At 44.4% G+C, this 24,596-nt stretch overlaps 1 protein-coding gene across 1 annotated transcript in view; it reads left to right on the top strand.

The window, feature by feature from the left end:
• Positions 1 to 9,805: 9,805 nt before the first annotated feature.
• Positions 9,806 to 24,596, top strand: part of LOC141176270 (cartilage oligomeric matrix protein-like) — a 1,029,762-nt gene continuing 1,014,971 nt past the window's right edge. Inside the window, exon 1 of the mRNA XM_073660229.1 lies at positions 9,806 to 9,942. Coding sequence (XP_073516330.1) covers positions 9,873 to 9,942 — 70 coding nt within the window. The 5' untranslated portion in view covers positions 9,806 to 9,872. The remainder of the gene's footprint in view (positions 9,943 to 24,596) is intronic.

Below are 24,596 nucleotides of genomic sequence, written 5' to 3'. Positions count from 1 at the left end.
ACTTTTTTGTGTTTACCTGCTTCTCCCCCTACCCCGCACCTAATCTAGTCCGTATTCATTGTCCCAAACAAATTTGCTGCCTAATTTTATATTGGTATATTACTTTATGTTTCCACCCTCTAGGACCTGCCACTGGACTATGCGCACATCTGCGCTCCACTACTGACTAAGGGTGTGAGTGGAATCTTATAGACGATATAACGTCAGTTTGGGGCGGAATTTCTCTCTTTCCCCCCCAACGATAGTGATGTCGCTGGAGCGCATTTGCGTTCCCTCTGTGGTATTGAGCAACACATTGGTCCATGCCAGTTGGGGGTGCGACCGGAAGCCGCATCATTGGCACGTGTCGCCGGAAGTTGCGTCTCTGGAGCGCAGTTGAGTTCCACCAGGACGCGGCGGTAATATTGAGCAGCACATTGGTTAATGCTAGTTTGGGGTGTGACCGGAAGCCGCATCACTGGCACGTGTGACCGGAAGTCGCGTCATTGGAGCGCAGCTGCGTTCCACCAGGACACGGCGGTAATATGCTCCTATACCCAATAAGGCAATTGATGACGTGATTGCTCCTCCCGGATATGACCCTTAGACTCCTGGCTCTAATTGGTCGGTGTTTTTTGGCATCAGCCATTCACTCTGATGGTTCATGGTGAATACATTGCTATTGCCGATGCTCCTACTATGGTGTATCTCCTAATCTGTCCCCTGATGAATCCTGAATGAGCAGAGGGTGAAACGTGTTGGGATAGCTGTTGGCATCATCTATGCGTGAATTTTTGGGACCTTTTCCTATGCACTGGTACAACCTATGGGACTCTGTCTGAATTGAATTATCCGGCCTTTATCTGCAAGCAATCTACTATCTACTTCAGATAAGTTCATATTTTTCTCTTTTAGTATTCTGGAGTGTCTTTCTCTTTTTTGAGATTATTTATTATCTCTTCATGTATATCTTTTGACAGAGACCTAAGTATATGCAGCATTTGGAGTATATGCAGCATTAATTATATGCATATAGACATTTTATTTTTGATCCGGGCGGTACCACTGCATAGGATAAAGAAAATATTTCTATGTTAATCTATGTTAATGCATGTTTGGTGCAAGGGCCTAAAAGGGCAAGTTATAGACAGCCGACATGAAGCCGGGACACCAAATCGTCTCGCTAGGGTGATAAAGGTCCGCTGTTAGGCAGGGTCCTAGTTGCTTTAGGGTTACCTAGGGCCAGCCTGATTGACATTATATGAATATACTCTTGATCAATACCCTCTTTTGCACAAACATTCTTATGTTTTTTGTCCATTATGTGACCATTAGTTGGTCTTTTAAAGTATCTATTAAAAGTTATATCTTATTCTGTTTTTTTTTCCTTATTCTGTCTCCTAAACACAGCCTCCTATCTAGGCAGCTGTCTGCATTGCCAAACATGGAGATCTCCTGCAAACCATTGCAGGGTGACTGTTTGTCACCTCTGACACACCCATGACACCACCTTACCTCTCTTTTTCATTACACCAGACAATGTGAACTGAGGTCTAAGATGGCAGACATACAAGAAACAGAGGCATGTTCACACTAGCAAAAAAGAAGCAAGACAAAAATATATCTCATACCCTACCATAATTATATATAAATGTAAAGCAAAGTTGCATAATAAATATAGGGTACTTAGTGAACTATTTTTGATCAAAAAAAGTATACAAGCCGTCCCACCAGCGGCAAGGTGACCCTAAATTGGGACGGTACCTATACTGCCTAAATTAAAAACCTTACTGTATATCACAGTTGAAGTAATGCATATAAAAGGGTAGACAAATAGGACCGGGTCCCAACTCCAGACCACCTAGGCCCGTGGTAAGCTACATATATACCAATCAGCTCAACAAAGGGCATGCCACACCCTTAAATTGCACAGAATGCAAACAAGTCAAAAAAACAGACAATGTGAACTGAGGTCTAAGATGGCAGACATACAAGAAACAGAGGCATGTTCACACTAGCAAAAAAGAAGCAAGACAAAAATATATCTCATACCCTACCATAATTATATATAAATGTAAAGCAAAGTTGCATAATAAATATAGGGTACTTAGTGAACTATTTTTGATCAAAAAAAGTATACAAGCCGTCCCACCAGCGGCAAGGTGACCCTAAATTGGGTATATCTTTTGACAGAGACCTAAGTATATGCAGCATTTGGAGTATATGCAGCATTAATTATATGCATATAGACATTTTATTTTTGATCCGGGCGGTACCACTGCATAGGATAAAGAAAATATTTCCATGTTAATCTATGTTAATGCATGTTTGGTGCAAGGGCCTAAAAGGGCAAGTTATAGACAGCCGACATGAAGCCGGGACACCAAATCGTCTCGCTAGGGTGATAAAGGTCCGCTGTTAGGCAGGGTCCTAGTTGCTTTAGGGTTACCTAGGGCCAGCCTGATTGACATTATATGAATATACTCTTGATCAATACCCTCTTTTGCACAAACATTCTTATGTTTTTTGTCCATTATGTGACCATTAGTTGGTCTTTTAAAGTATCTATTAAAAGTTATATCTTATTCTGTTTTTTTTTCCTTATTCTGTCTCCTAAACACAGCCTCCTATCTAGGCAGCTGTCTGCATTGCCAAACATGGAGATCTCCTGCAAACCATTGCAGGGTGACTGTTTGTCACCTCTGACACACCCATGACACCACCTTACCTCTCTTTTTCATTGTTTGTGTTCTCTGATTAAAAAACTGTGGTAGATCGGCTCACTCGGCTGCACATAGAGGTAGACACAGGAACAATGTCTCTTCAAATCTTCCAATTGTTTATTAAGAGTACTGCATAAATCACGGCAATGTTTGCAAAAAAAAAAAATGGCCTTCCCGGCCTAACAGGAAAAGCAAAACATAACGTATTGCACAGTTCTTGTTGCTATGGGAAACACCCGCTTCTGGAAAAAACAACTTAAAGTTTAGCTTTCATCACATGACAATACAGCTCCAGAGCTTGTGTCTCCAGACCCACCCCACAACAAATGATCTAAAAGTCTGAGAATTTATCCTCTGAACTCCTCCTCCATCTCTACAGGTGTTTAAAGGGAATCTGTCACCCCCTTGAGGCAGAGTGACTCACCGGCGCCTGCGCACAAGTTTCCTGAGGCACAACGCTATACAGACGTCAGGAAGCAGAGCGCCTTCCGTACAGGGTAAACTTCGCAGGTGCGGGATCTGGCCGGGAATTGCACGTCACAGGGCCCTGACATGTGCAGGGGAGGTGGGGTGACTATGGAAATAAAGCTAGTAGGCGGGGATTTCTTGGCGTCCCCCAGACGAGAAGCTTGGCAGAACTAATTTAATGAAAAGGTATTTCACAGCAATCAGAGCGCTGATATGGGCCATACAGGTAAGTATAGATTCACATTTCTATAACCTGTATGCCCATATTGGAGGTCTGATAGGTCCCAGGGGGTGACAGATTCCCTTAAAGCACCCTAGCACTAAACATTGACCCCTCTCATCACTTCGTGTGATGGAACATTTTTTCTATGTTTATAATACTGGAGCTAACAATGTCAGTGCTACATATCCCCCCACCAGTACTTTCCCAATGACTGTGACAAAGAAACTGAAAAAGCAAAACAATAGAAATTCCAATAAATATTTCTGGTTACAAATAATCAGATAGCTCTGCTTCTCTTACAACCATATATTTTTGATGCTCGTACAAATATAGAGCAATTCATACTAATAAATAATGAATCATTAAATAAGAAAACAGTCCACACACAAGGAACAATGGATTCTGCTTTTTGCAGAGACTCGCCTATAATTCACATTTCTCAGTGGATACAGCAATCCTGAACATATATTTTGACTAATCACTACAATTACACTGGTGTGAAAAAGTGTTGCCCCCTTCCTGATTTCTTATTCTTTTGCATGTTGGTCACACTTAAATGTTTCAGATCACAAAACAAATTTAACTATTAGATAAAGATAACACAAGTAAACACTAAATGCAGTTTTTAAATGAAGGTCTTTATTATTGAGGGAAAAATAAACCCAAACCTACATGGCCCTGTGAGAAAAAGTGATTGCCCCCTAAACCTAATAAGTGGTTGGAACACCCTTACGAGCAACAACTGCAATCAATCTTTTACCATAACTGGCAATGAGTCTTTTACAACTCTTTGGAGGAATTTTGGCCCACTCATATTTGCTAAATCTTTGTAATGCAGCTGTAAGGGTGGTGAGGATGGCATCTCACTCCTCTGATATTTCTGTTGGTTGAATGTATTTTACATGCATGTTACTGCTATGTATTTAATGGTCATTTCCCTATAGGCTGCAGTGTTGACCGGAGGCCACAAGATGTCACTCTTTTTCTTTTCACTCTGGTATAGAGTGTAGGTGAAATCTGCCCAGATACAGACATCAGATACACAGACAGTTTGAGGGTTAATTAGAAGTACAGTCCATAGTGGGAGGGAGCTTTGTGGCTTCTGGGAGAAGGGATCCATTTCATAGAATCATAGAATCATAGAATCATTTTAGTGAGTCTATAAAAGTAAGAGAAAGAGGAAAGACAGATTGTTCCTAGTGTGGAACTACAAGGCTCATGAGGAAAAGAATCTAGTTACAGAGACAGCAGGATGACACAGGCAAGTGGGGAAACCTGCAGAAAAGCTTAGAAGTCCAGGAAACGTACTGTCCAACCAGAAAGGGACCTTGGGATGAGATAGCGTCCTGCTGTGGGTACTGAAGCCTACTGTTCAGCCATAAAGGGGACCTTGAGACAAGGCATCGCCCTGCTGTGGGTACTGAAACAGGGAGCATGTCTCTACGAGCGCCCCCTGGGACTGATATCAACAAGGACACAGGGGATCAGGGCATAGCGACACACGTGGACCGGTATGACACTATCCCTAAGGAAAATGCAGGCATTTAAGATCTCTCCTCATTACTGTGCCGTACCTGTTGCCAGAAACAAAGTGCAGACTGTAACTCTGAGAATGGAGCCTGAGTCCTGTGTGGCAAGTGATGAAGAATGCATAACCTGTTACTCTAAGTTCACCTGTTTGACTGTGCATAAAAAGAACACTGTTTATAACAGCTGGTTGGGCTTCTTGTCTGAGATGGTTAAATGGGACAGTTCTGCACTCAGTGCATTAACAGGGATTGTGGAGATCTCAGATCTAGAGGCATCGTCGCACATGCAGCCACACAGTATAGTACACTATTTCCTGTACCGGGTCGGGGTGTCAAAGAAGCGATGCTCACCCATGACTACCACCCTGAGCCCCATTACATTTGGTGTAGTCGGCAGGATGCGAGTTCCTCACATGAAGGGAGCAGGGTAGAGAAGACCCGTGGTGCAGATGAGAGGGCGCCTGAATACATGCGGCCCAAGATGGCGACCAGAAGCATGGACTCCAAGATGGCAACGACGGAGGTGAAGAGAAGAAGAAAGACCGCCTATCATGGGCGTGGATGGCACCCGAGAGTGCGAAAATGTGTCCAGCCCCCAAGGGTGTCGGCCAGAAGAAGGATGTGCCCTGCAGCTAGGATCCAGTTCAGAGTGGCATGTGAATACCTAAGGAGGGTGCGGCACAGTGCAAGGCGCTGCCCATCGGGTGGAAGATGGCAAATGCAGAAGGCGTGGCCGAAAGCAGAGTTGCAGGGAGTGAAGTGTGATGCAGCAGACATGTCTGAAGTCCGGCCCAGGAAGAGGCAAGCCAAGGGCCACCGGAAATGTACAGTGAGTGAGAGGCCGGCGCCATTTGCCCTGCAGCTTCTGGAGAGAGAGGAGCTGGGGAAAACAGTAGTCGTGATGGCACACAGTAACCGCGAGGCAAGAGCACAGTCTGCATGGCGAATGAGCATTGGTGGTGATGATGAGGAGGTAGAGGCCATGAATGGTGAGAGCCAATATGAGGACCAGTATGCAGTGGACAAGTACTGGCGGGGGTTTGGAGTCTTTTGCCTGCCCTGTGGCCCTGATTACCATGATCAAGAAGTTCCAGAGATGCCACCATCACCAATTATTGTGGTTCAGCCTGAAGGGAGATAGTCAATGTACATCGCTCAGGGGACCAGAGAGTATGTGATACCTCCAGAGTACCAAGAAGAAGCGGAGCCCGCTACAGAAGGTATGCAAGCCTCAGCTCCATCCCGTCCAGTAAGGCTGGTCGCAAGCCAGCAACTATTGCATTGTGCTCAGTTGTCAACCCAAAGGAGCTGTGGTGAATTCCTCAGAAGCATTGAGCAGTGGTATGCCGAGGGGATGAAGATGATTGAGGAGCTCCGGGAAGGATTTTGGGCTTTGACTTCACTACGGGAACCTGATGCAGATGTGCAGGTAGTTCCAGTGATGACTTCATCTGGAAGTGGCTTGACTTTGCCTGAGAGAAGCCTGGAAGAAGATAGAGAAATTCCACGAGACACCTGAGCAGTGACCAAGGTGACCTCTGGGCAGTTGCAGTTACTCGAATTGTCCAGCAGGCTATTTTGAGGGGTCGAGTTCTGAGGAACCCCTATTTAAAGGCTGAAGACCAGTCGAGTCTCGGGAGACTAAGTTTAAGGCGCCTCGCCTTTGTTATCCTTGGAAGGACTGTTGATGCCTTCAATGGCCAGAAGGCCTGTGTGCGTTTTTTTTCCTAAAAGGAATCAGAGGGACTGTTCGAGATACCCTCGAGGCCGGTTGGGCCTGTAGTAGCAGCGGACGGCTCACGTTGTTTGTTTTGCCCCCTTGCTGGATTGGATGACATTGCAGCTGCGAGAGGGCAGCCCACCGTTTGCTGAGGACTGTGCCCAATCCCATAAAAGGACGTTGCACCCTAAGGGACTGTGTGTTTGCCACGTAGGAACTTCTGAATGATGAAAGGACTGAGACCCTGGTCCTAAGGACTGTTGTTGGGGGGAGGTGTGACGGACACCCTGATGCCAGGTCAGGAACTTTGAGGACTGTGCCCTTGGACAGGAAGGGCTGCTACTGTGTTGGCCCATGGGCCTCTGTATAGACATGGACACTTTGTTCCGGGGTCCTTACCAAGAAGGACCGGTGCTGGTAAAGTTATGGACTGTGTCGGTTGTTCCGGGGCCCTTAACCGAGAAGGGCCGGATGTCCAGTGAGGAGAAGACGTCTGAGGAAGACTCCCATCTGAATATATTAAAATGTTTGATTTTGTATTAACCCTTGCCTTTAGGTCCTGTATGGTCGAGGACGACCATAATTAAAGTATGGGGGGATGTAAGGGTAGTGAGGATGGCATCTCACTCCTCTGATATTTCTGTTGGTTGAATGTATTTTACATGCATGTTACTGCTATGTATTTAATGGTTATTTCCCTATGGGCTGCAGTGTTGACCGGAGGCCACAAGATGTCACTCTCTTTCTTTTCACTCTGGTATAGAATGTAGGTGAAATCTACCCAGATACAGACATCAGATACACAGACAGTTTGAGGGTTAATTAGAAGTACAGCCCATAGTGGGAGGGAGCTTTGTGGCTTCTGGGAGAAGGGATCCATTTTAGTGAGTCTATAAAAGTAAGAGAAAGAGGAAAGACAGATTGTTCCTGGTGTGGAACTACAAGGCTCATGAGGACAAAGATCTAGTTACAGAGGCAGCAGGACGACACAGGCAAGTGGGGAAACCTGCAGAAAAGCTTAGAAGTCCAGGAAATGTACTGTCCAGCGAGAAAGGGACCTTGGGACAAGGCATCGCACTGCTGTGGGTACTGAAACAGGGAGCATGTCTCTACGAGCGGCCCCTGGGACTGATATAAGCAAGGACACATGGGATCAGGGCATAGCGACACACGTGGACCCGTATGACTCTACCCCTAAGAAAATGCAGGCATTTAAGATCTCTCCTCACTACTGTGCCGTACCTGTTGCCAGAAACAAAGTGCAGACTGTAACTCTGAGAATGGAGCCTGAGTCCTGTGTGGCAAGTGATGAAGAATGCATAACCTGTTACTCTAAGTTCACCTGTTTGACTGTGCATAAAAAGAACACTGTTTATAACAGCTGGTTTGGCTTCTTGACTGAGAGGGTTAAACGGGACAATTCTGCACCCAGCGCATTAACAGGGATTGTGGAGATCTCAGATCTCAAAGCATCATTGCACATGCATCCACACAGTATAGTACACTATTTCCTGTACCGGGCCGGGGTGTCAAAGAAGCAATGCTTGCCCATGACTGCCACCCTGAGCCCCGTTACACAGCCACATTGGAGGGTTTTCAAGCATGAACCGACTTTTTAAGGTCATTCCACAGCATTTCAATTGGATTAAGGTCAGGTCTTTGACTAGACCACTCCAAAGTCTTAATTTTGTTTTTCTTAAGCCATTCAGAAGTGGACTTGCTAGTGTGTTTTGGATCATTGTCCTGCTGCATAACCCAAGTGCGATTCATCTTCAGGTCACGAACAGATGGAATGGACATTCTCCTTCAAGATTTTTGTGTTAGACCGCAGAATTCACGGTTCCATTTACCACAGCAAGTCTTTCAATTCCTGAAGCAGCAAAACAACCCCAGACCATCACAATACCACCACAATATTTTACTGTTGGTTTGATGTTCCTTTTCTGAAATGCTGTGTTACTTCTATGCCAGATGTAATGGGACATACACCTTTCAAAAAGTTCATATTTTGTCTCGTCAGTCCACAGAGTATTCTCCAAACATCTTGGCGATCATCAAGATGTTTTCTGGCAAAACTGAGATGAGTCTTTATGTTCTTTTTGCTCAGCAGTGGTTTTTGTCTTGCAATTCTGCCATGTATGCCATTTTTCCCAGTCTCTTCCTTATGGTAGAATCATGAACACTGACCTTAACTGACGTAAGTGAGGCCTGCAGTTATTTGTATGTTGTTGTGTATGATTTCTTGGATGTATTGTCGCTGCGCTCTTGGGGTAATTTTGGTCGGCCGGCCACTCCTGGGAAGGTTCACCATTGTTTTATGTTTTTACCATTTTTGGATAATGGCTCTCACTGTGGTTCGCTGGACTCCCAAATGGCTTTATAACCTTTTCCAGACTGATAGATCTCAATGACTTTTTTTCTCATTTGTTCCTGAATTTCTTTGTATTGCAGCATGATGTCTAGCTTTTGAGGATCGTTTTGTCTATTTCACTTCGTCAGGAAGGTTCTATTTAAGTGATTTCTTGATTGAGAACAGGTGTGGCAGTAATCAGAGCTGTGAGTGGCTAGGGAAATTGAACTCAGCTTCCCAAAGATGTGATAAACCACAGTTAATTTATTTTTTAAGGGGGTGGGGGCAATCACTTTTTCACACAGGGACCTGTAGGTTTTGATTTCTTTTTCTCTTAATAAGGAAGACCTTTATTTAAAAACTTCATTTTGTGTTTACTTGTGTTATCTTTGTCTAATATTTAAATTTGTTTTGTGATCTTAAACATTTAAGTGTGACCAACATGCAAAAGAATAAGAAATCAGGAAGGGGGCAAACACTTTTTCACTCCATTGTATATTTTTTACGCATTTGTTTTATTTGGTTCTCTTTATCTGCTTTGAGGATCTGTGTAAAAATCTGATGTAGTAGTAGTAGTAGGTCAAATTTATGCAGAAATGTGGAAAATTCTGAAGGGTTCACAAACTTTTAAGCAGTAGATTTAAATCTAAACATGTTTTTCATAATTGCTAGCTCATTAATTTTAGTTTAATGATGGGAAGAAAAAAAAGATGTTTGGATAGAATGAGAAATTGGTGTTTTACAGCGCTGTAGCCAATCCTGATCTTCAGCCAAGGGTAATAAAAAAATTCAGCCGTTAAATAAATTAAACCTTAGACACAGATCCAAAGAGACTTTGTGCACGGAGGAAGTGCAGACAGTGGCACAGAGATATCTCACTATGCTTCCAATAATATGTATCTTGTTCTTTTATAGTTTCTATGGATCTTGCAAGTTGGTATCTGGAAGAGGTATGTAATAGTTTTAAATTTGTATTATAAAATCAAATACATTTTTACTTAGTGTATCAGTTTTCATTGAATCCGTACCCAATATAAGTAGAGCTATATGCCTAGATTCCTAAAATGAATGGCAATGGAAATTAATGCTAGTCAAATATTCCATAAGACATATTTTATGAGCTGCAGAAAAATGTTTGCCATTATAAATTAAATAATTTGTAAGTTTTAGCAAAATGGAATTTCACATTATGGCATCTATTAATATATTAGACAGTTACATTTTCTTCATTCTTTAAGGAAGTGTCCTGTAATATTAAAAGGAGTCCTGAATTCATTCTCAATCCACTTTTTTAAAAGTTGCATAGAAAAACAAGTCCCTTTTGAAATGCTCTGTTAAGGACCTTGGGTCTGGCCCTGAGGAAAGCACAATTTTGGTGCTGATACACGTGAAGTTCCTTCTCCTATTTTTGCTATTACTTTGCATACAGGTTTTTTTTTACTATGCTTTGGTCTATGTTACTTGTATAGCCTCTGGGTTGTGCCTGCAATGTATCATGTTTGATGACTATTCATACAGTATATGGCTATATATCTTTGGCATGCTGAGCTATTCCTTGTTCTCATAGACCATATTATTTATTGCTATATTTAGATATTCATTACATAATTTCTTTTGTGTGCTATATTGATTGTTTAGTTGCCTTTATATGTCATTACATATGTACTATATTGACTGTTTTCATCCTGTTTTGGGTAGATAGGATAGGTCACAGCCTTATTGTGAGCTTTATTAATTGTTTTTAAACCTTTTGGCTTGCATAAGTTTTCAATAAAATAATTTTTAAGTGATCCATTTCTTTTTGGCATACTTCTTTGTGTTTTGTACCAATTATTCATGGTAAGCTATAGGCTGATCCCGTGTATAAGGTTAGTGCCCACTTGGATTTTGTTTACTTTGGAATTTGGGTTAAACAAGGCTATACACAATCTGGAGCTCCTATGGAAACTAGAGAGGAGAATAACCTTAGGGAGTAGCTGATATGTCCACCATGGTTCCTCATTTTTTTCCTGATAGCAAGACAAGTCTATTATAAAAGCAGGACAACTTATCATGGGGGGGTCTTTTAACTAAAAGGGGTTTGTCAGGCTTTATTAATATTATTATTATTATTATTATTATTATCATCCTAATATCTATCGTGTGTAATTTTATTCAAAAGTAACATTTTTAATGAAGCTAGCAGTAATCTTTTATTGGTTGTGTTTTTTTGTGTGTACATGCTATAACTTTAATGAATCATGTTGTTCTAATGCTGTATGTCTTAGAATGACATGTCTGTTGCCACAGCTTAGTGAGTCACTGGGCACTGCATTAATAGACTAGCATACCAAATGTCAAGGTTACAAATTACTCCATGTACAATACTTACATTTAATTGTAAATCTTCAGCTGATGGATTGCTGGGCTGTATATTTTGAACAGTAGTAATTTATAAGTAAGGCTATGTTCACACCAGACGTTTTAGGTGCGTTTTTTTCTGCAGCAAAACCATGAAGCATGAACACAGGTCACCTCCAATGCAAGACATTTGTTCATGAAAAAATATACATTACAAATGTAAGCAGGGGGAGGTAAATTGGGCTGGAATAGTTTACCTAAGACACTGGCATTTGAGTTTGTAGGACACTATTTAGTTTCACACTTTGGTCTGCCATTGAGTTGCTCAGGCACTGTTCAATTTCATACCTTGGTTAGCCACAGGTATTGTTCAATCTCACACTTTGGTCTGCCAATGTTTACTGACTACACATCACTAATTTAATTAAACTGTACTAATCCAAACTGCCATCTCAGGTGACCAAGACAAGATGGTAAACTTGGGAAAAACACAAAAATAAATGGGTTTCACATACTGCTGTACTTGCTTTTTTTCACTAAAACGTTCACACTAGCCGTTTTTTTCAGTGTTGTTTGCACCACCCATTGCTTTCAATGGGTGAAAAACACTGAAAAAATGCTGAAAAAACTCTGAAAGAAGTGGCATGCTCTATTGTGCAAAAAAAACATGCCATGCACAAAATACTGATGACAAAAAAAACAATGCCTGTGCATGTGATTTCTGAAATCTCATATACTTTGCTGGGACTGTAAAACGGATCTGAAAATTTGCGTCCATACAACCCTTTAAAATTACAATCTTTAATCTTAATATGTTTAAAATACACCAAAATACCCTTACATGCACAGCTGCAAAATTAAATAATCAAAGAGCGGGACTCAAGTTGTGAACCAACCACAATAGTCATCTAATTAAATCCAACAACCATTGCTAATAATCTCTCTTTAACATTAAGGTATAGATATACAAATGGACATCATAATCAAATTAGAGACATGTTATATTCAAGAAAATCCACAGCATTACATTTAGGGCTCATACCCATATGTGTGAAAAAAACGTTCTGATATCTGGACAGAAAAAACAGACGAGTGTCATGCGATTTTCACGTAAGAACAATGCGATTTTTTACATTTAGCATCCAATTTACATCCAATTGTCATGCGTATGCGATCCAATTGCAGTGCGATTTTAACATGGGCTTTTACATAGAGAATTCCTCTATGTAATTTACACATCATTTTCAAAGGAAATAATCTTTACTATATATCTATATATATAATCGTCTTATCCTGTCTGTTTGTCTGTCTGTCTGTGTGTCTGTCTGTCCAGGAAATCCCGCATCGCTCATTGGTCCGGCAGCGGCCAATCAGCGCCGCGGGATTTCTGAAAAAAGATGGCGGCCGTTAGCGGCTCATCTGCGGGACGGAGCTGAGCGGCGATGCAGCCGGGAGATGAGCGCCGCGAGGCAACAGCAGAAGGAACCCGACCGCCTGACCCATCTGCGGGACGGAGATGCAGCCGGCAGATGAGCGGCGCGAGGCGCTCATCTCCCAGCCGGTATCAGCGGAAGGACCGCCAGCGCCGCTGACCTCCATGCGGAAGGGAGGACCGGGGAGTGGCGCTGCGGGTCGGGATACTTCTGCTGCGAGCGCCCGCTATGTCCCGGGTTCTCGCAGCGTAAGTACCCGCACAGGCAGCGCCGCTCCCCGGTCCTCACCAAGACGATTCGATGATTGGTCGGTCTTCGGACCCGACCAATCACTGATCTTAGCGCAAAACGTAAACACCGCTGTGCTGATTGGTCGCCGACGCTACCCGCGACCAATCACGGATTTGGGCGCCACATTTAAATATCGGCCGCGACCAATCAGCACAGCGGTGTTTAAATGTGGAGCCAAGATCGGTGATTGGTCGCGGCCGATATTTAAATTTGGCGCCCAAATCGGTGATTGGTCGCGGGCAGCGTCCGTGACCAATCAGCACAGTAGTGTTTAACTTTGGCCGCAAGATCAGTGATTGGTCGCGGGCCAAGTCCGCGACCAATCAACGATTTGTGCGGCACATTTAAATAGCGGCAGCGACCAATTGGACCCTCAGCGCCGCTCCCCGGTCCTCCCTTCACGCCCTAGCCGCATGGATGTCAGCGGCGCTGCCTGTGCGGGTACTTCCGCTCCGAGTATCCGGGACATGAGCGGGCGCTCGGAGCAGAAGTATCCGGACCCGCAGCGCCGCTCCCCGGTCCTCCCTTCACACCCTAGCCGCTGATGTCCCCACAGTATCCGCATGGTGTTACAAAGGTCCAGACATTTGTGTTAAAAAGCGCTGATTGGTCGCTGGCGCTGCCCGCGACCAATCACCGATTTCGGCGCCAAATTTATATATTGGCCGCGACCAATCACCGATCTTGGCTCCACATTTAAACACCGCTGTACTGATTGGTCGCGGACGCTATTTAAATGTACCGCCCAAATCGTTGATTGGTCGCGCACAGCGTCGGCGACCAATCAGCACAGCGATGTTTAACTTTAGCGCCAAGATCACTGATTGGTCGCGTGCGGAGAGCGCGACCAATCAGCGAATCGTATTGGTGAGGAGCGGGGAGCGGAATCGTATTAGTGAGGACCGGGGAGCGCCGCTGGCTGTGCGGATACTTCCACTCCGAGAAGCCGGGACATGAGCAACTGCTCGCAGCAGAAGTATCCCGACCCGCAGCGCCGCTCCCCGGTCCTCCCTTCACACCCTAGCCGCTGATGTCCCCACAGTATCTGCATGGTGTTACAAAGGTCCAGACATTTGTGTTAAAAATCGCTGATTGGTCGCTGGCCGCGACCAATCATCGATTTGGGCGCCAAATTCAAATATCGGCGGTGACCAATCAGCACAGAGGTGTTTAAATGTGGAGCCAAGATCGGTGATTGGTCGCGGACGATATTTAAATTTGGCGCCCAAATCGGTGATTGGTCGCGGCCAGTGCCAGCGACCAATCAGCGATTTTTAACACAAATGTCCGGACCTTTGTAACACCATGCGGACACTGTGGGGACATCAGCGGCTAGGGTGTGAAGGGAGGATCGGGGAGCGGCGCTGCGGGTCGGGATACTTCTGATGCGAGCAGTCGCTCATCTCCCGGCTTCTCGGAGTGGAAGTATCCGCACAGGCAGCGGCGCTCCCCGGTCCTCACTAATACGATTCCGCTCCCCGCTCCTCACCAATACGATTCGCTGATTGGTCGCGCTCTCCGCACGAGACCAATCAGTGATCTTGGCGCTAAAGTTAAACACCGCTCTGCTGATTGGTCGCGGCCGCTACCCGCCACCAATCACCGATTTGGGCGCCACATTTAAATAGTGGCTGCGACCAATCACCGATCTTGCCGCGACATTTAAACACTGCTGTGCTAATTGGTCGTGGACGCCAGCCGCGACCAATCAGCGAGCTTGGCGCCAAATTTAAACAACGCTCTGCTCATTGGTCGCAGACACCAGATGCGTCCAATCAGCGAGATTGGTGCCAAATTTAAACAACGCTCTGCTGTTTGATCGCGGTCGCTGGCCGAGATCAATCAGCAGTATTGGCGCAAAATTTAAACCCCACTCTGCTGATTGGTCGCGGTCGCCAGCCGCGAACAATCAGCGAGATTGGCGCCAAATTTAAACAACGCTCTGCTGATTGGTCGCGGCCGGCGACCAATCAGCAGTATTGGCGCCAAATTTAAACCTCACTCCGCCGATTGGTAACTTTGATGTAATGTCCTTAAAATAAGTCAAAATGAGGCTCAGTATTGTGTGTGGATTCCACGTGCCTGTATGACCTCCCTACAATGCCTGGGCATGCTCCTGATGAGGTTGCGGATGGTCTCCTGTGGGATCTCCTCCCAGACCTGAACTAAAGCATCCGCCAACTCCTGGACAGTCTGTGGTGCGACTTGACGTTGGTGGATGGAGCGAGGCATGATGTCCCAGATGTGCTCAATCGGATTCAGGTCTGGGGAACGGGCGGGCCAATCCATAGCTTCAATGCCTTCATCTTGCAGGAACTGCTGACACACTCCAGCCACATAAGGTCTGGCATTGTCTTGCATTAGGAGGAACCCAGGGCCAACCGCACTAGCATATGGTCTCACAAGGGGTTTGAGGATCTCATCTTGGTACCTAATGGCAGTCAGGCTATCTCTGGAGAGCACATGGAGAACTGTGCGGCCTTCCAAAGAAATGCCACCCCACACCATTACTGACCCACTGCCAAACCGGTCATGCTGAATGATGTTGCAGGCAGCAGATCACTCTCCACGGCGTCTCCAGACCCTGTCACGTCTGTCACATGTGCTCAGTGTGAACCTGCTTTCATCTGTGAAGAGCACAGGGCGCCAGTGGCGACTTTGCCAATCCTGGTGTTCTGTGGCGAATGCCAAGCGTCCTGCATGGTGTTGGGCTGTGAGCACAACCCCCATTTATGAACGTCTGGCCCTCATACCAACCTCATGGAGTCGGTTTCTAACCGTTTGTGCAAACACATGCACATTTGTGGCCTGCTGGAGGTCATTTTGCAGGGCTCTTGCAGTGCTCCTCCTGTTCCTCCTTGCACAAAGGAGGAGGTAACGGTCCTGCTGCTAGATTGTTGCCCTCCTATGGCTCCCTCCACATCTCCTGGTATCTGCTGCATGCTCTGGACACTGTGCTGACACAGCTACCCTTCTTGCCACAGCTCGCACTGATGTGCCATCCTGGATGATCTGCACTACCTGAGCAACTTTTGTGGGTTGTACTGTAGACACCGCCTCATACTACTGTACATCTAGGGCTGAGAGCAATGGCAAAATGAAAAAGTGACCAAAACAACAGCCAAAAAGGATGAGAACAGAGAAATGGTCTGTGGTCACCACCTGCAGAACCACTCCTTTATAGGGGGTATCTTGCTAATTGCCTATCCTTTCTACCAGTTGTCTGTTCCATTTGCACAACAGCAGGAGAAATTGATTCACAATGAGTGTTGCTTCGTAACTGGACAGGTAGATTTCACAGAAGTGTTATTGACTTGGATTTACATTGTGTTGTTTAAGTGTTCCCTTTATGTTTTTGAGCAGTGTATATGTATATATATATATATATATATATATATATACACAGTATATAGCAGTATATAGACAGATGGACAGACAGAAATATATATACATAGCTATACATATGTGAGTGAGATATATATTCAGTGGTTTGCTTGTATTGCTTTCTGTACATGTAATTTATTGTTAAATTAAAGATTAAAAAAAATGGCGAGGGGTCCCCCGTAATTTTATTAACCATTATTAATATCAGCTTTCAGCGGTATACTTAGCCTTTACTATGGGGTTAGTAATGGGGGCGTCTTATAGACGCCTCTCCATTACTAACCCCTCGGCTTGATGTCAGGTGCCAATACAAAGCTGAAATCAACCCCAACCCTATTACCCCACTTGCCACCGCACCAGGGCAAGTGGTAAGAGTAGAGGCTAAATGCCACAATTGGCGCATCTTATGGATGTACCTTTTCTGGGGCAGCTGAGAGCTGATGTTTGTAGTCTAGGAGGGGGCCAATATTCATGGCTGCTTCCTAGGCTATTAATATCAGCCCCCAGCTGTCTGCTTAGCCTTTGCTGGTTGTTAAAATAGGGGGACCCCACGTAAACCAGCAAGTTCTAAGTATACAGCTGAGAGCTGATATTAATAGTCTGGGAACCTCCATGGGTATTACCCCCTTCCAGGCTATAAACATCTACCCCCAGCTGTCTGCTTTCCTTCTGCTGGTTAATAAATTTACAGGGGACCCCACGCCATTTTTTTGAATATTAAAATATAAAAAATAAAAATGGCAAGGAAAATTCAACTGGTTGCAGATAATTAGTCAGCGACAATAGCAGGCCGAAATTAAAAAAACAGACTGTCATCAAAAGCAGCCAGTAGTATTGATTGTAAATGACAACTAGAAATGACAAAATGACATAAAGCTAAATTTTTGAACCAAAAATAATTAATTTGATGCAATTTTAACTTTCATCATATTTTATACCAAAATAAATTTATTTACATAAGCCAAAAGCAACAAAATACATAGAAACAAACAGAACAAAAACAAACTAAATATTATAAATTATGATACTTGGGGGATAACATAACACGAGTACCTGGACTGGGTGTGGGGAAAGGTGGTGGAGCAGATAAGGGAGTGAATACATAGGGGGTTCCATATGGCAAGGGAGTAAAGGGTGGGAACAAACCAGGGTCAGGAGTGGCAGGTTGAGGTTGAATATGAAGTTGATGGTGATGATGTTGGTTGGATGAGAACCATAGTTTTTTCTGCATGTGATTCTGGGGCCTGTCCAGAATGAGACACCGGCATTGGAGGTGGATGGGCCTGTCCAGATTGAGATAACAGCATTAGAGGTGGATGGACCTGTCCAGAATGAGACACTGGCATTGGAGGTGGATGGGCCTGTCCAGAATGAGACATTGGCATTGGAGGTGGATGGGCCTGTAGAGTCTGACATACAGGAAGAAGAGGCTGAGGTACGGCGGGTTGCTGGGCTGACTGCTCTTGTGTTGGGTTCAATGGTTGTATTTGATTTCCATTAGAAAGCTTCCACCTTTCAAGGAAATCAAATACAACCATTAGACTGTTTGGGGGAGTGGCGGCACTAATTACTATCTGAATAGCTGCCCTGGTCCTCAGCCTCAATTCATATGGCACCTTTTTCAAATATTGTGCCAGACTCCGACAGAACCCCTTCTCACATTCCTCAGCCACACACTCCTCGCTGAATGTAGTTTTTTTGCTCTTGCGGACTCTCCTTTGCCGATTTTGCTGCAGATGGCTGATGGGTGTCTGTGGGGAGATGTCCAGATTTGGACTGGTGGTCGCAAGTGCGTCTTCCTCAGCCTCCTCACGACATCCGGCATTCTGTTTGATAGGTCCACTTGCGTCCACAACCTCAGAAGAAAAGGAACTTCCCTTTTTAGATCTGAAAAAAATAAAAATGTAATTATTTAAAAAAAAAACAGGGTACGCAACATCATTAGTGTAAAAACAATATTATACACTTACGATTGCAGACCAATGACTACGACCAAAAATTGTAGGCGGTCATAATAGATATATTTACGCTTTTTAATATCAATACTACCGCTCTTTGCCCGCATCTGCCTCTTCCGGTGAAACTGGTCCCGGCAGCTTCACCATCTTTTGGTCATTGTAAGCACTGAAAAATACATAACATATTAAGATCATTGTTGATTAGAAAAAAAGAAAAAGGAAGGTCACATTTGTACCCATACTTACTTATGGCATCCTGTTCTTTTTTTGAGATACGGTGATAATTCGAACAAAGTTCCCCACAAATCTGGCACCATGATGCATGCTCATATCCACATATCCTGCATCCCTGCTGTCCCATAATTCGGGATACTGCTGCACTAAAGAAATCAGAACCTGCACATTTATGATGTGTGGCATCTTCCTGCTTCTGTGGAGGCATGTTTTGTTCCCAACTTCCTATTTATTACATCACTTAAGGGAATTGATGAGCTTCCTGGGTTGTCCTTAACAAATTAGTTGATTTTGGATACATGTGTGCGTTTTTTTCCAAAAATCGGATGGCATTCACATGGTCCGAGTGCCGTGCGATTTTTTTTTTCCTCGCACCCATTGACTTGCATTGGCGAGACTCATCCGAGATACGCGGCAAAAGGCAGCATGCTGCGATTTTTTTCTTAGTCCAATTTCAGCTGAGAAAAAAATCGCAAATGAGATGTAACCAATTTAATAACATTTGTCAGAGTGCACTCTAAATTTTTAGCTGATTGCACTCGTCCTTTTTTCTCGCAGGTGAGTTTGAACCCTTAGAAAGCAACATGGATAGAATATATCAGCATACAGTACAGACCAAAAGTTTGGACACACCTCATTTAAAGATTTTTCTGTATTTTCATGACTATGAAAATTGTACATTCACACTGAAGGCATCAAAACTATGAATTAACACATGTGGAATTATATACTTAACAAAAAATTGTGAAACAACTGAAAATATGTCTTATATTCAAGGTTCTTCAAAGTAGCCACCTTTTGCTTTGATGACTGCTTTGCACACTCTTGGCATTCTCTTGATGAGCTTCAAGAGATAGTCACCGGAACTGGTTTTCACTTCACAGGTGTGCCCTGTCAGGTTTAATAAGTGGGATTTCTTGCCTTATAAATGGGGTTGGGACCATCAGTTGTGTTGTGCAGAAGTCTGGTGGAAACACAGCTGATAGTCCTACTGAATAAGCTGTTAGAATTTGTATTATGCAAGAAAAAAGCAGCTAAGCAAAGAAAAACGAGTGGCCATCATTACTTTAAGAAATGAAGGTCAGTTAGTCTGAAAAATTGGGCAAACTTTGAAAGTGTCTCCAAGTGCAGTTGCAAAAGCCATCAAGCGCTACAAAGAAACTGGCTCACATGAGGACCGCCCCAGGAAAGGAAGACCAAGAGTCACCTCTGCTTCTAAGGATAAGTTTATCCGAGTCACCAGCCTCAGAAATCGCAGGTTAACAGCAGCTCAGATTAGAGACCAGGTCAATGCCACACAGAGTTCTAGACACATCTCTTCAACAACTGTTAAGAGGAGACTTTGTGCAGCAGGCCTTCATGGTAAAATAGCTGCTAGGAAACCACTGCTAAGGACAGGCAACAAGCAGAAGAGACTTGTTTGGGCTAAAGAACACAAGGAATGGACATTAGACCAGTGGAAATCTGTGCTTTGGTCTGATGAGTCCAAATTTGAGATCTTTGGTTCCAGCCACCGTGTTTTTGTGCGACGCAGAAAAGGTGAACGGATGGAGTCTACATGCTTGGTTCCCACCGTGAAACATGGAGGAGGGGGTGTGATGGTGTGGGGGTGCTTTGCTGGTGACACTGTTGGGGATTTATTCAAAATTGAAGGCATACTGAACCAGCATAGCTACCACAGCATCTTGCAGCGGCATGCTATTCCATCTGGTTTGCGTTTAGTTGGACCATCATTTATTTTTCAACAGGACAATGACCCCAAACACACCTTCAGACTGTGTAAGGGCTATTTGACCAAGAAGGAGAGCGATGGGGTGCTACGCCAGATGACCTGACCTCCGCAGTCACCAGACCTGAACCCAATTGAGATGGTTTGGGGTGAGCTGGACCGCAGAGTGAAGGCAAAAGGGCCAACAAGTGCTAAGCATCTCTGGGAACTCCTTCAAGATTGTTGGAAGACCATTTCCGGTGACTACCTCTTGAAGCTCATCAAGAGAATGCCAAGAGTGTGCAAAGCAGTCATCAAAGCAAAAGGTGGCTACCTTGAAGAACCTAGAATATAAGACATATTTTCAGTTGTTTCACACTTTTTTGTTAAGTATATAATTCCACATGTGTTAATTCATAACTTTGATGCTTTCAGTGTGAATGTTAAATTTTCATAGGCATGAAAATACAGAAAAATCTTTAACTGAGAAGATGTGTCCAAACTTTTGGTCTGTACTGTAGGTTGTGTAATAAATACTATTCCTGGGAAAACCACCTATATATCCCTGAGATGATAAGATGATATCCCTGAGAGTATCTAGCTGCCCTGCCTAGCAGGGGGGGTTGGCACCCTAGATAGTGAGATTTTGGAGCCCCCGCTCCATGGCGGCTGTCCCTCTCTCTCCCTAAATGACCCTGGTGCAATAGTCACCTTTCTGGGGACCTAGACTAGACTAGACATAGACCAACTGTCTAGAGGGGGAAGGGGAAGAAAAACGATTAGGATATAGTTCTTATCATTATATATCCAAAAGCTGGAAATGGATTTCAAAGCTCTGCGTTTCCCCATTAGAGGTTCATCAGGAGGCCACAATTCGTGTTATATAAAGGTACAGGCACAATGATAATCAGAGGCCCATGATGGTGTGCCTGGGCTGTAAAACGGAGCTGAAAATTTGCATAAAAAAGAATGAAAAAACGCATAGAATGATCATAGTCTAACACTCGCCCGAATTATAAATAAAAAGAAACTGTAATATGTTTTATTAGATTATTATGCTTCTTACTTCACTTATTAGTCACTTCTTCTTTTCCTTGCTTCCTCCTGAACTCATTATTCACTTTGAAAAACAGCTCAATGCTGTTTTCCATATCCAGAAAGGCTGAAAGCTCACTGAGGAATCAGGTTACAGCTTGGTATTGAAGCCTGTGGAGAGGGGAGTGTGAGGAAGAGGAAGTAGAAGATTAAAACAGCCAGATTAAAAGATTGTGCTACAGGCTTTTTGCAAAAGTTTTAACTTATCCTAGAGCTAGATTCACAGCTACACAGCTCAGTCTTGAGGTATATTGTCCTCCATGCTGCTGTTGGGTCTGTGTACTATGCAAAGAAAAAAGATCAGAAATCCTTCTTTGTGTGTGCAGTTTATTAAGGACTTCATAGAATGGATTATGGGTTCAACCACTAATTCACAGACAAAAGAAAATTAGAGATATGCAGGGCTGCCACCAGGAATTTCAGGACCCCATATTGGCAACGTTTTCGGTCCCCCTTTAGACTCTGCCCAGGATCCACCCCAGCTCCTCCTCGACCCCTCAAACCTTCCGGCCGGGCCCTACGCTATTCTAACCTATTAAATATTTCTTAAAATGCACTCTTTTTAGGTATATTCTTATTTAAAGGAATGAGTCACATTCACTTTTTAAAATGACCAATAATACCACATACCAGGGACAAATACCATCACACCATGGCCAGACCAAATATTACACCACATAGTGACCGAAAACTACAATGCTGATCATTAATAAAAAACATAATACTAATATTACCATAAGTGCCATTATACACAGAAGCTCTGTATATAGTATATAATGTCAGTGTACAGGGATCACCAGTGACATTATGTAACATACCTGGCGGCGTCCTTGCATAGTGGTCCAGACTGCCACTTTGGCTTCTTTCCATGTTGTCTGTTTTGCTTTGCTCTTGCTGTTTAGGGCGACGCCCGCCGAACTTCCTGATTCTTGTAGCTGCTGCAGACACACCCTTAATGCATCCTCAGCCTATTTCTGTCTGTCACCTGGTATTTAAACCAGCTGCTTCTTGGAATCCATGCCTGAGCATTGTGTTCTGTCAGTTGGCTTCTGGTCGCTGACATGCCAGGTCCTGTCTATGTTTCCTGCCTTACGGTATCAGTTCCCGTGTCTGAACTGTGTCCTGTCTGTGCACTCTAGCCAGCTGTCTCTCTGCCTTCCTGGAGGCTGTATTTCCAGGCCTGTCTGAACACGCTCCTAGCCTGTTCGTCTCGCCCTCTGGGGGCCGCATACCCAGACTCGCTCCTGTTTTTGTTGTAGTACAGTTCCTGTCTGAACTGTCTCCTAGCTTCCTACCTGTTTTATCTTTATGTCCATTTGCTCCCTTTTTCTGCAGTGTCTGAACCAGCACTTGGCTTTACCTAGGCTCATTCCTGCATTTTGTTGCAGTAACTGTTCTTGTCTGAACTGTCTCCTAGTTTCTTATCTGTTTTGTCTTTATGTCCGTTTGCTCCCTTTTTCTGCAGTGTCTGAACCAGCACTTGGCTTTACCTAGGCTCGTTCCTGCATTTTGTTGCAGTAACTGTTCTTGTCTGAACTGTCTCCTAGTTTCTTATCTGTTTTGTCTTTATGTCCGTTTGCTCCCTTTTTCTGCAGTGTCTGAACCAGCACTTGGCTTTACCTAGGCTCGTTCCTGCATTTTGTTGCAGTAACTGTTCTTGTCTGAACTGTCTCCTAGTTTCTTATCTGTTTTATCTTTATGTCCGTTTGCTCCCTTTTTCTGCAGTGTCTGAACCAGCACTTGGCTTTACCTAGGCTCGTTCTTGCATTTTGTTGCAGTAACTGTTCTTGTCTGAACTGTCTCCTAGCTTCTTACCTGTTTTGTCTTTATGTCCGTTTGTTCCCTTTTTCTGTAGAGTCTGAACCTGCACCTAACTTCTACTCGATGTCATTGTACTTCCGTTTGTGAGTTGGAGTCCTTTCGCTACTTCTTTGCAAGTACCTTGTGTGTATCTGGTTCTGCCTTTCTTTTCCAGTCTGTTCCGTGTGAACAGAGCCCTGTCCCCTTTGCTTTGTCTTTGTTTACCGCTTCGGCGATTTATCTCTGTCCAGTCTTACTTACCGTTTCGGCGGTTCCTGCCTGCTCAGCCCTGTCCACCGCGTCTGCGGTTTCGCTCTGCTCAGCCTTGTCCACCACGTCTGCGGTTTTGCTCTGCTCAGCCTTGTCTACCGCGTCTGGGGTTTCGCACTGCTCAGTCTTGTCTACCGCGTCTGCGGTTTCGCTCTGCTCAGCTTTGTCTACCGCGTCTGCGGTTTCGCTCTGCTCAGCCTTGTCCACCGCGTCTGCGGTTTTGCTCTGCTCGGCCTTGTCCACCGCGTCTGTGGTTTCGCTTTGCTCTGCTTGATTACCGCATCTGTGGCTCTGAACCCGCTCCCAGTCTGTACTGGACCCTACCCAGCCTGCACTCTAGCCTGCCTGTTCCTGTATTCCCCGGTGTGGGTCAACAGCCGTGTCCGGAGTCTGACCTGGAGTAGACCCTGGTCCCTCTGCTCGGTTCCTCCCTGGTGCACTGGCGTCGTATGCCGTCGTGCGACCTTGGTTGGATCGAGCAGATACTTAGTTACGCCCCTCCAGGCACTCTCCGGTTCATGGCACAGTGGAACCACTAAACACGCACACGCCAGTCAGTCCGGGCGTGTGCATTACACATTATACACAGGAGCTCTGTATATAGTGTCAATGTACAGGTAATGCAGTGATCACCAGTGACATTATACACATGAGCTCTGCATATAGTGTATAGAATACAGGTAATATAGTGATCATGAGTGACATTCACAGGAGCTATGTACATAGTATATCGTGTATAGTGTCAGTGCACAGATAACACACTGACTCACCGGTGACGTCACTTGCTGAAGTTCTTCATCTTCGCTTTTCTCCTTCATCCAGCGCAGACCACTATCACTTCTTCCAGCCAGGACTTGTCTCTGCATAAAATAACATGGTTTTCTAGAGCACTTCTTCCAGAGCACACTCCCCAACTTCTACACTGCGCAGCGGAATACAGATGTGCACCCACCATTAATATAGAAAAAACAATGGGGTACAAATAGTCCTCGGAGGGATTATTATAAATCACAGACCAAAAGAGGAGAACCCCCACTCCCAATTCATCATGTGCTATCCCCACCCCAGATCATCATTTGCTCTCCCCACTC

This window comes from Phyllobates terribilis, unplaced genomic scaffold, assembly GCF_046119375.1.
Source record: "Phyllobates terribilis strain yellow unplaced genomic scaffold, ASM4611937v1 Scaffold_22__1_contigs__length_20350403, whole genome shotgun sequence".
In the NCBI taxonomy this organism is placed as follows: Eukaryota; Metazoa; Chordata; class Amphibia; order Anura; family Dendrobatidae; genus Phyllobates; species Phyllobates terribilis.
This window is presented reverse-complemented; position numbering and strand designations above follow the sequence as displayed.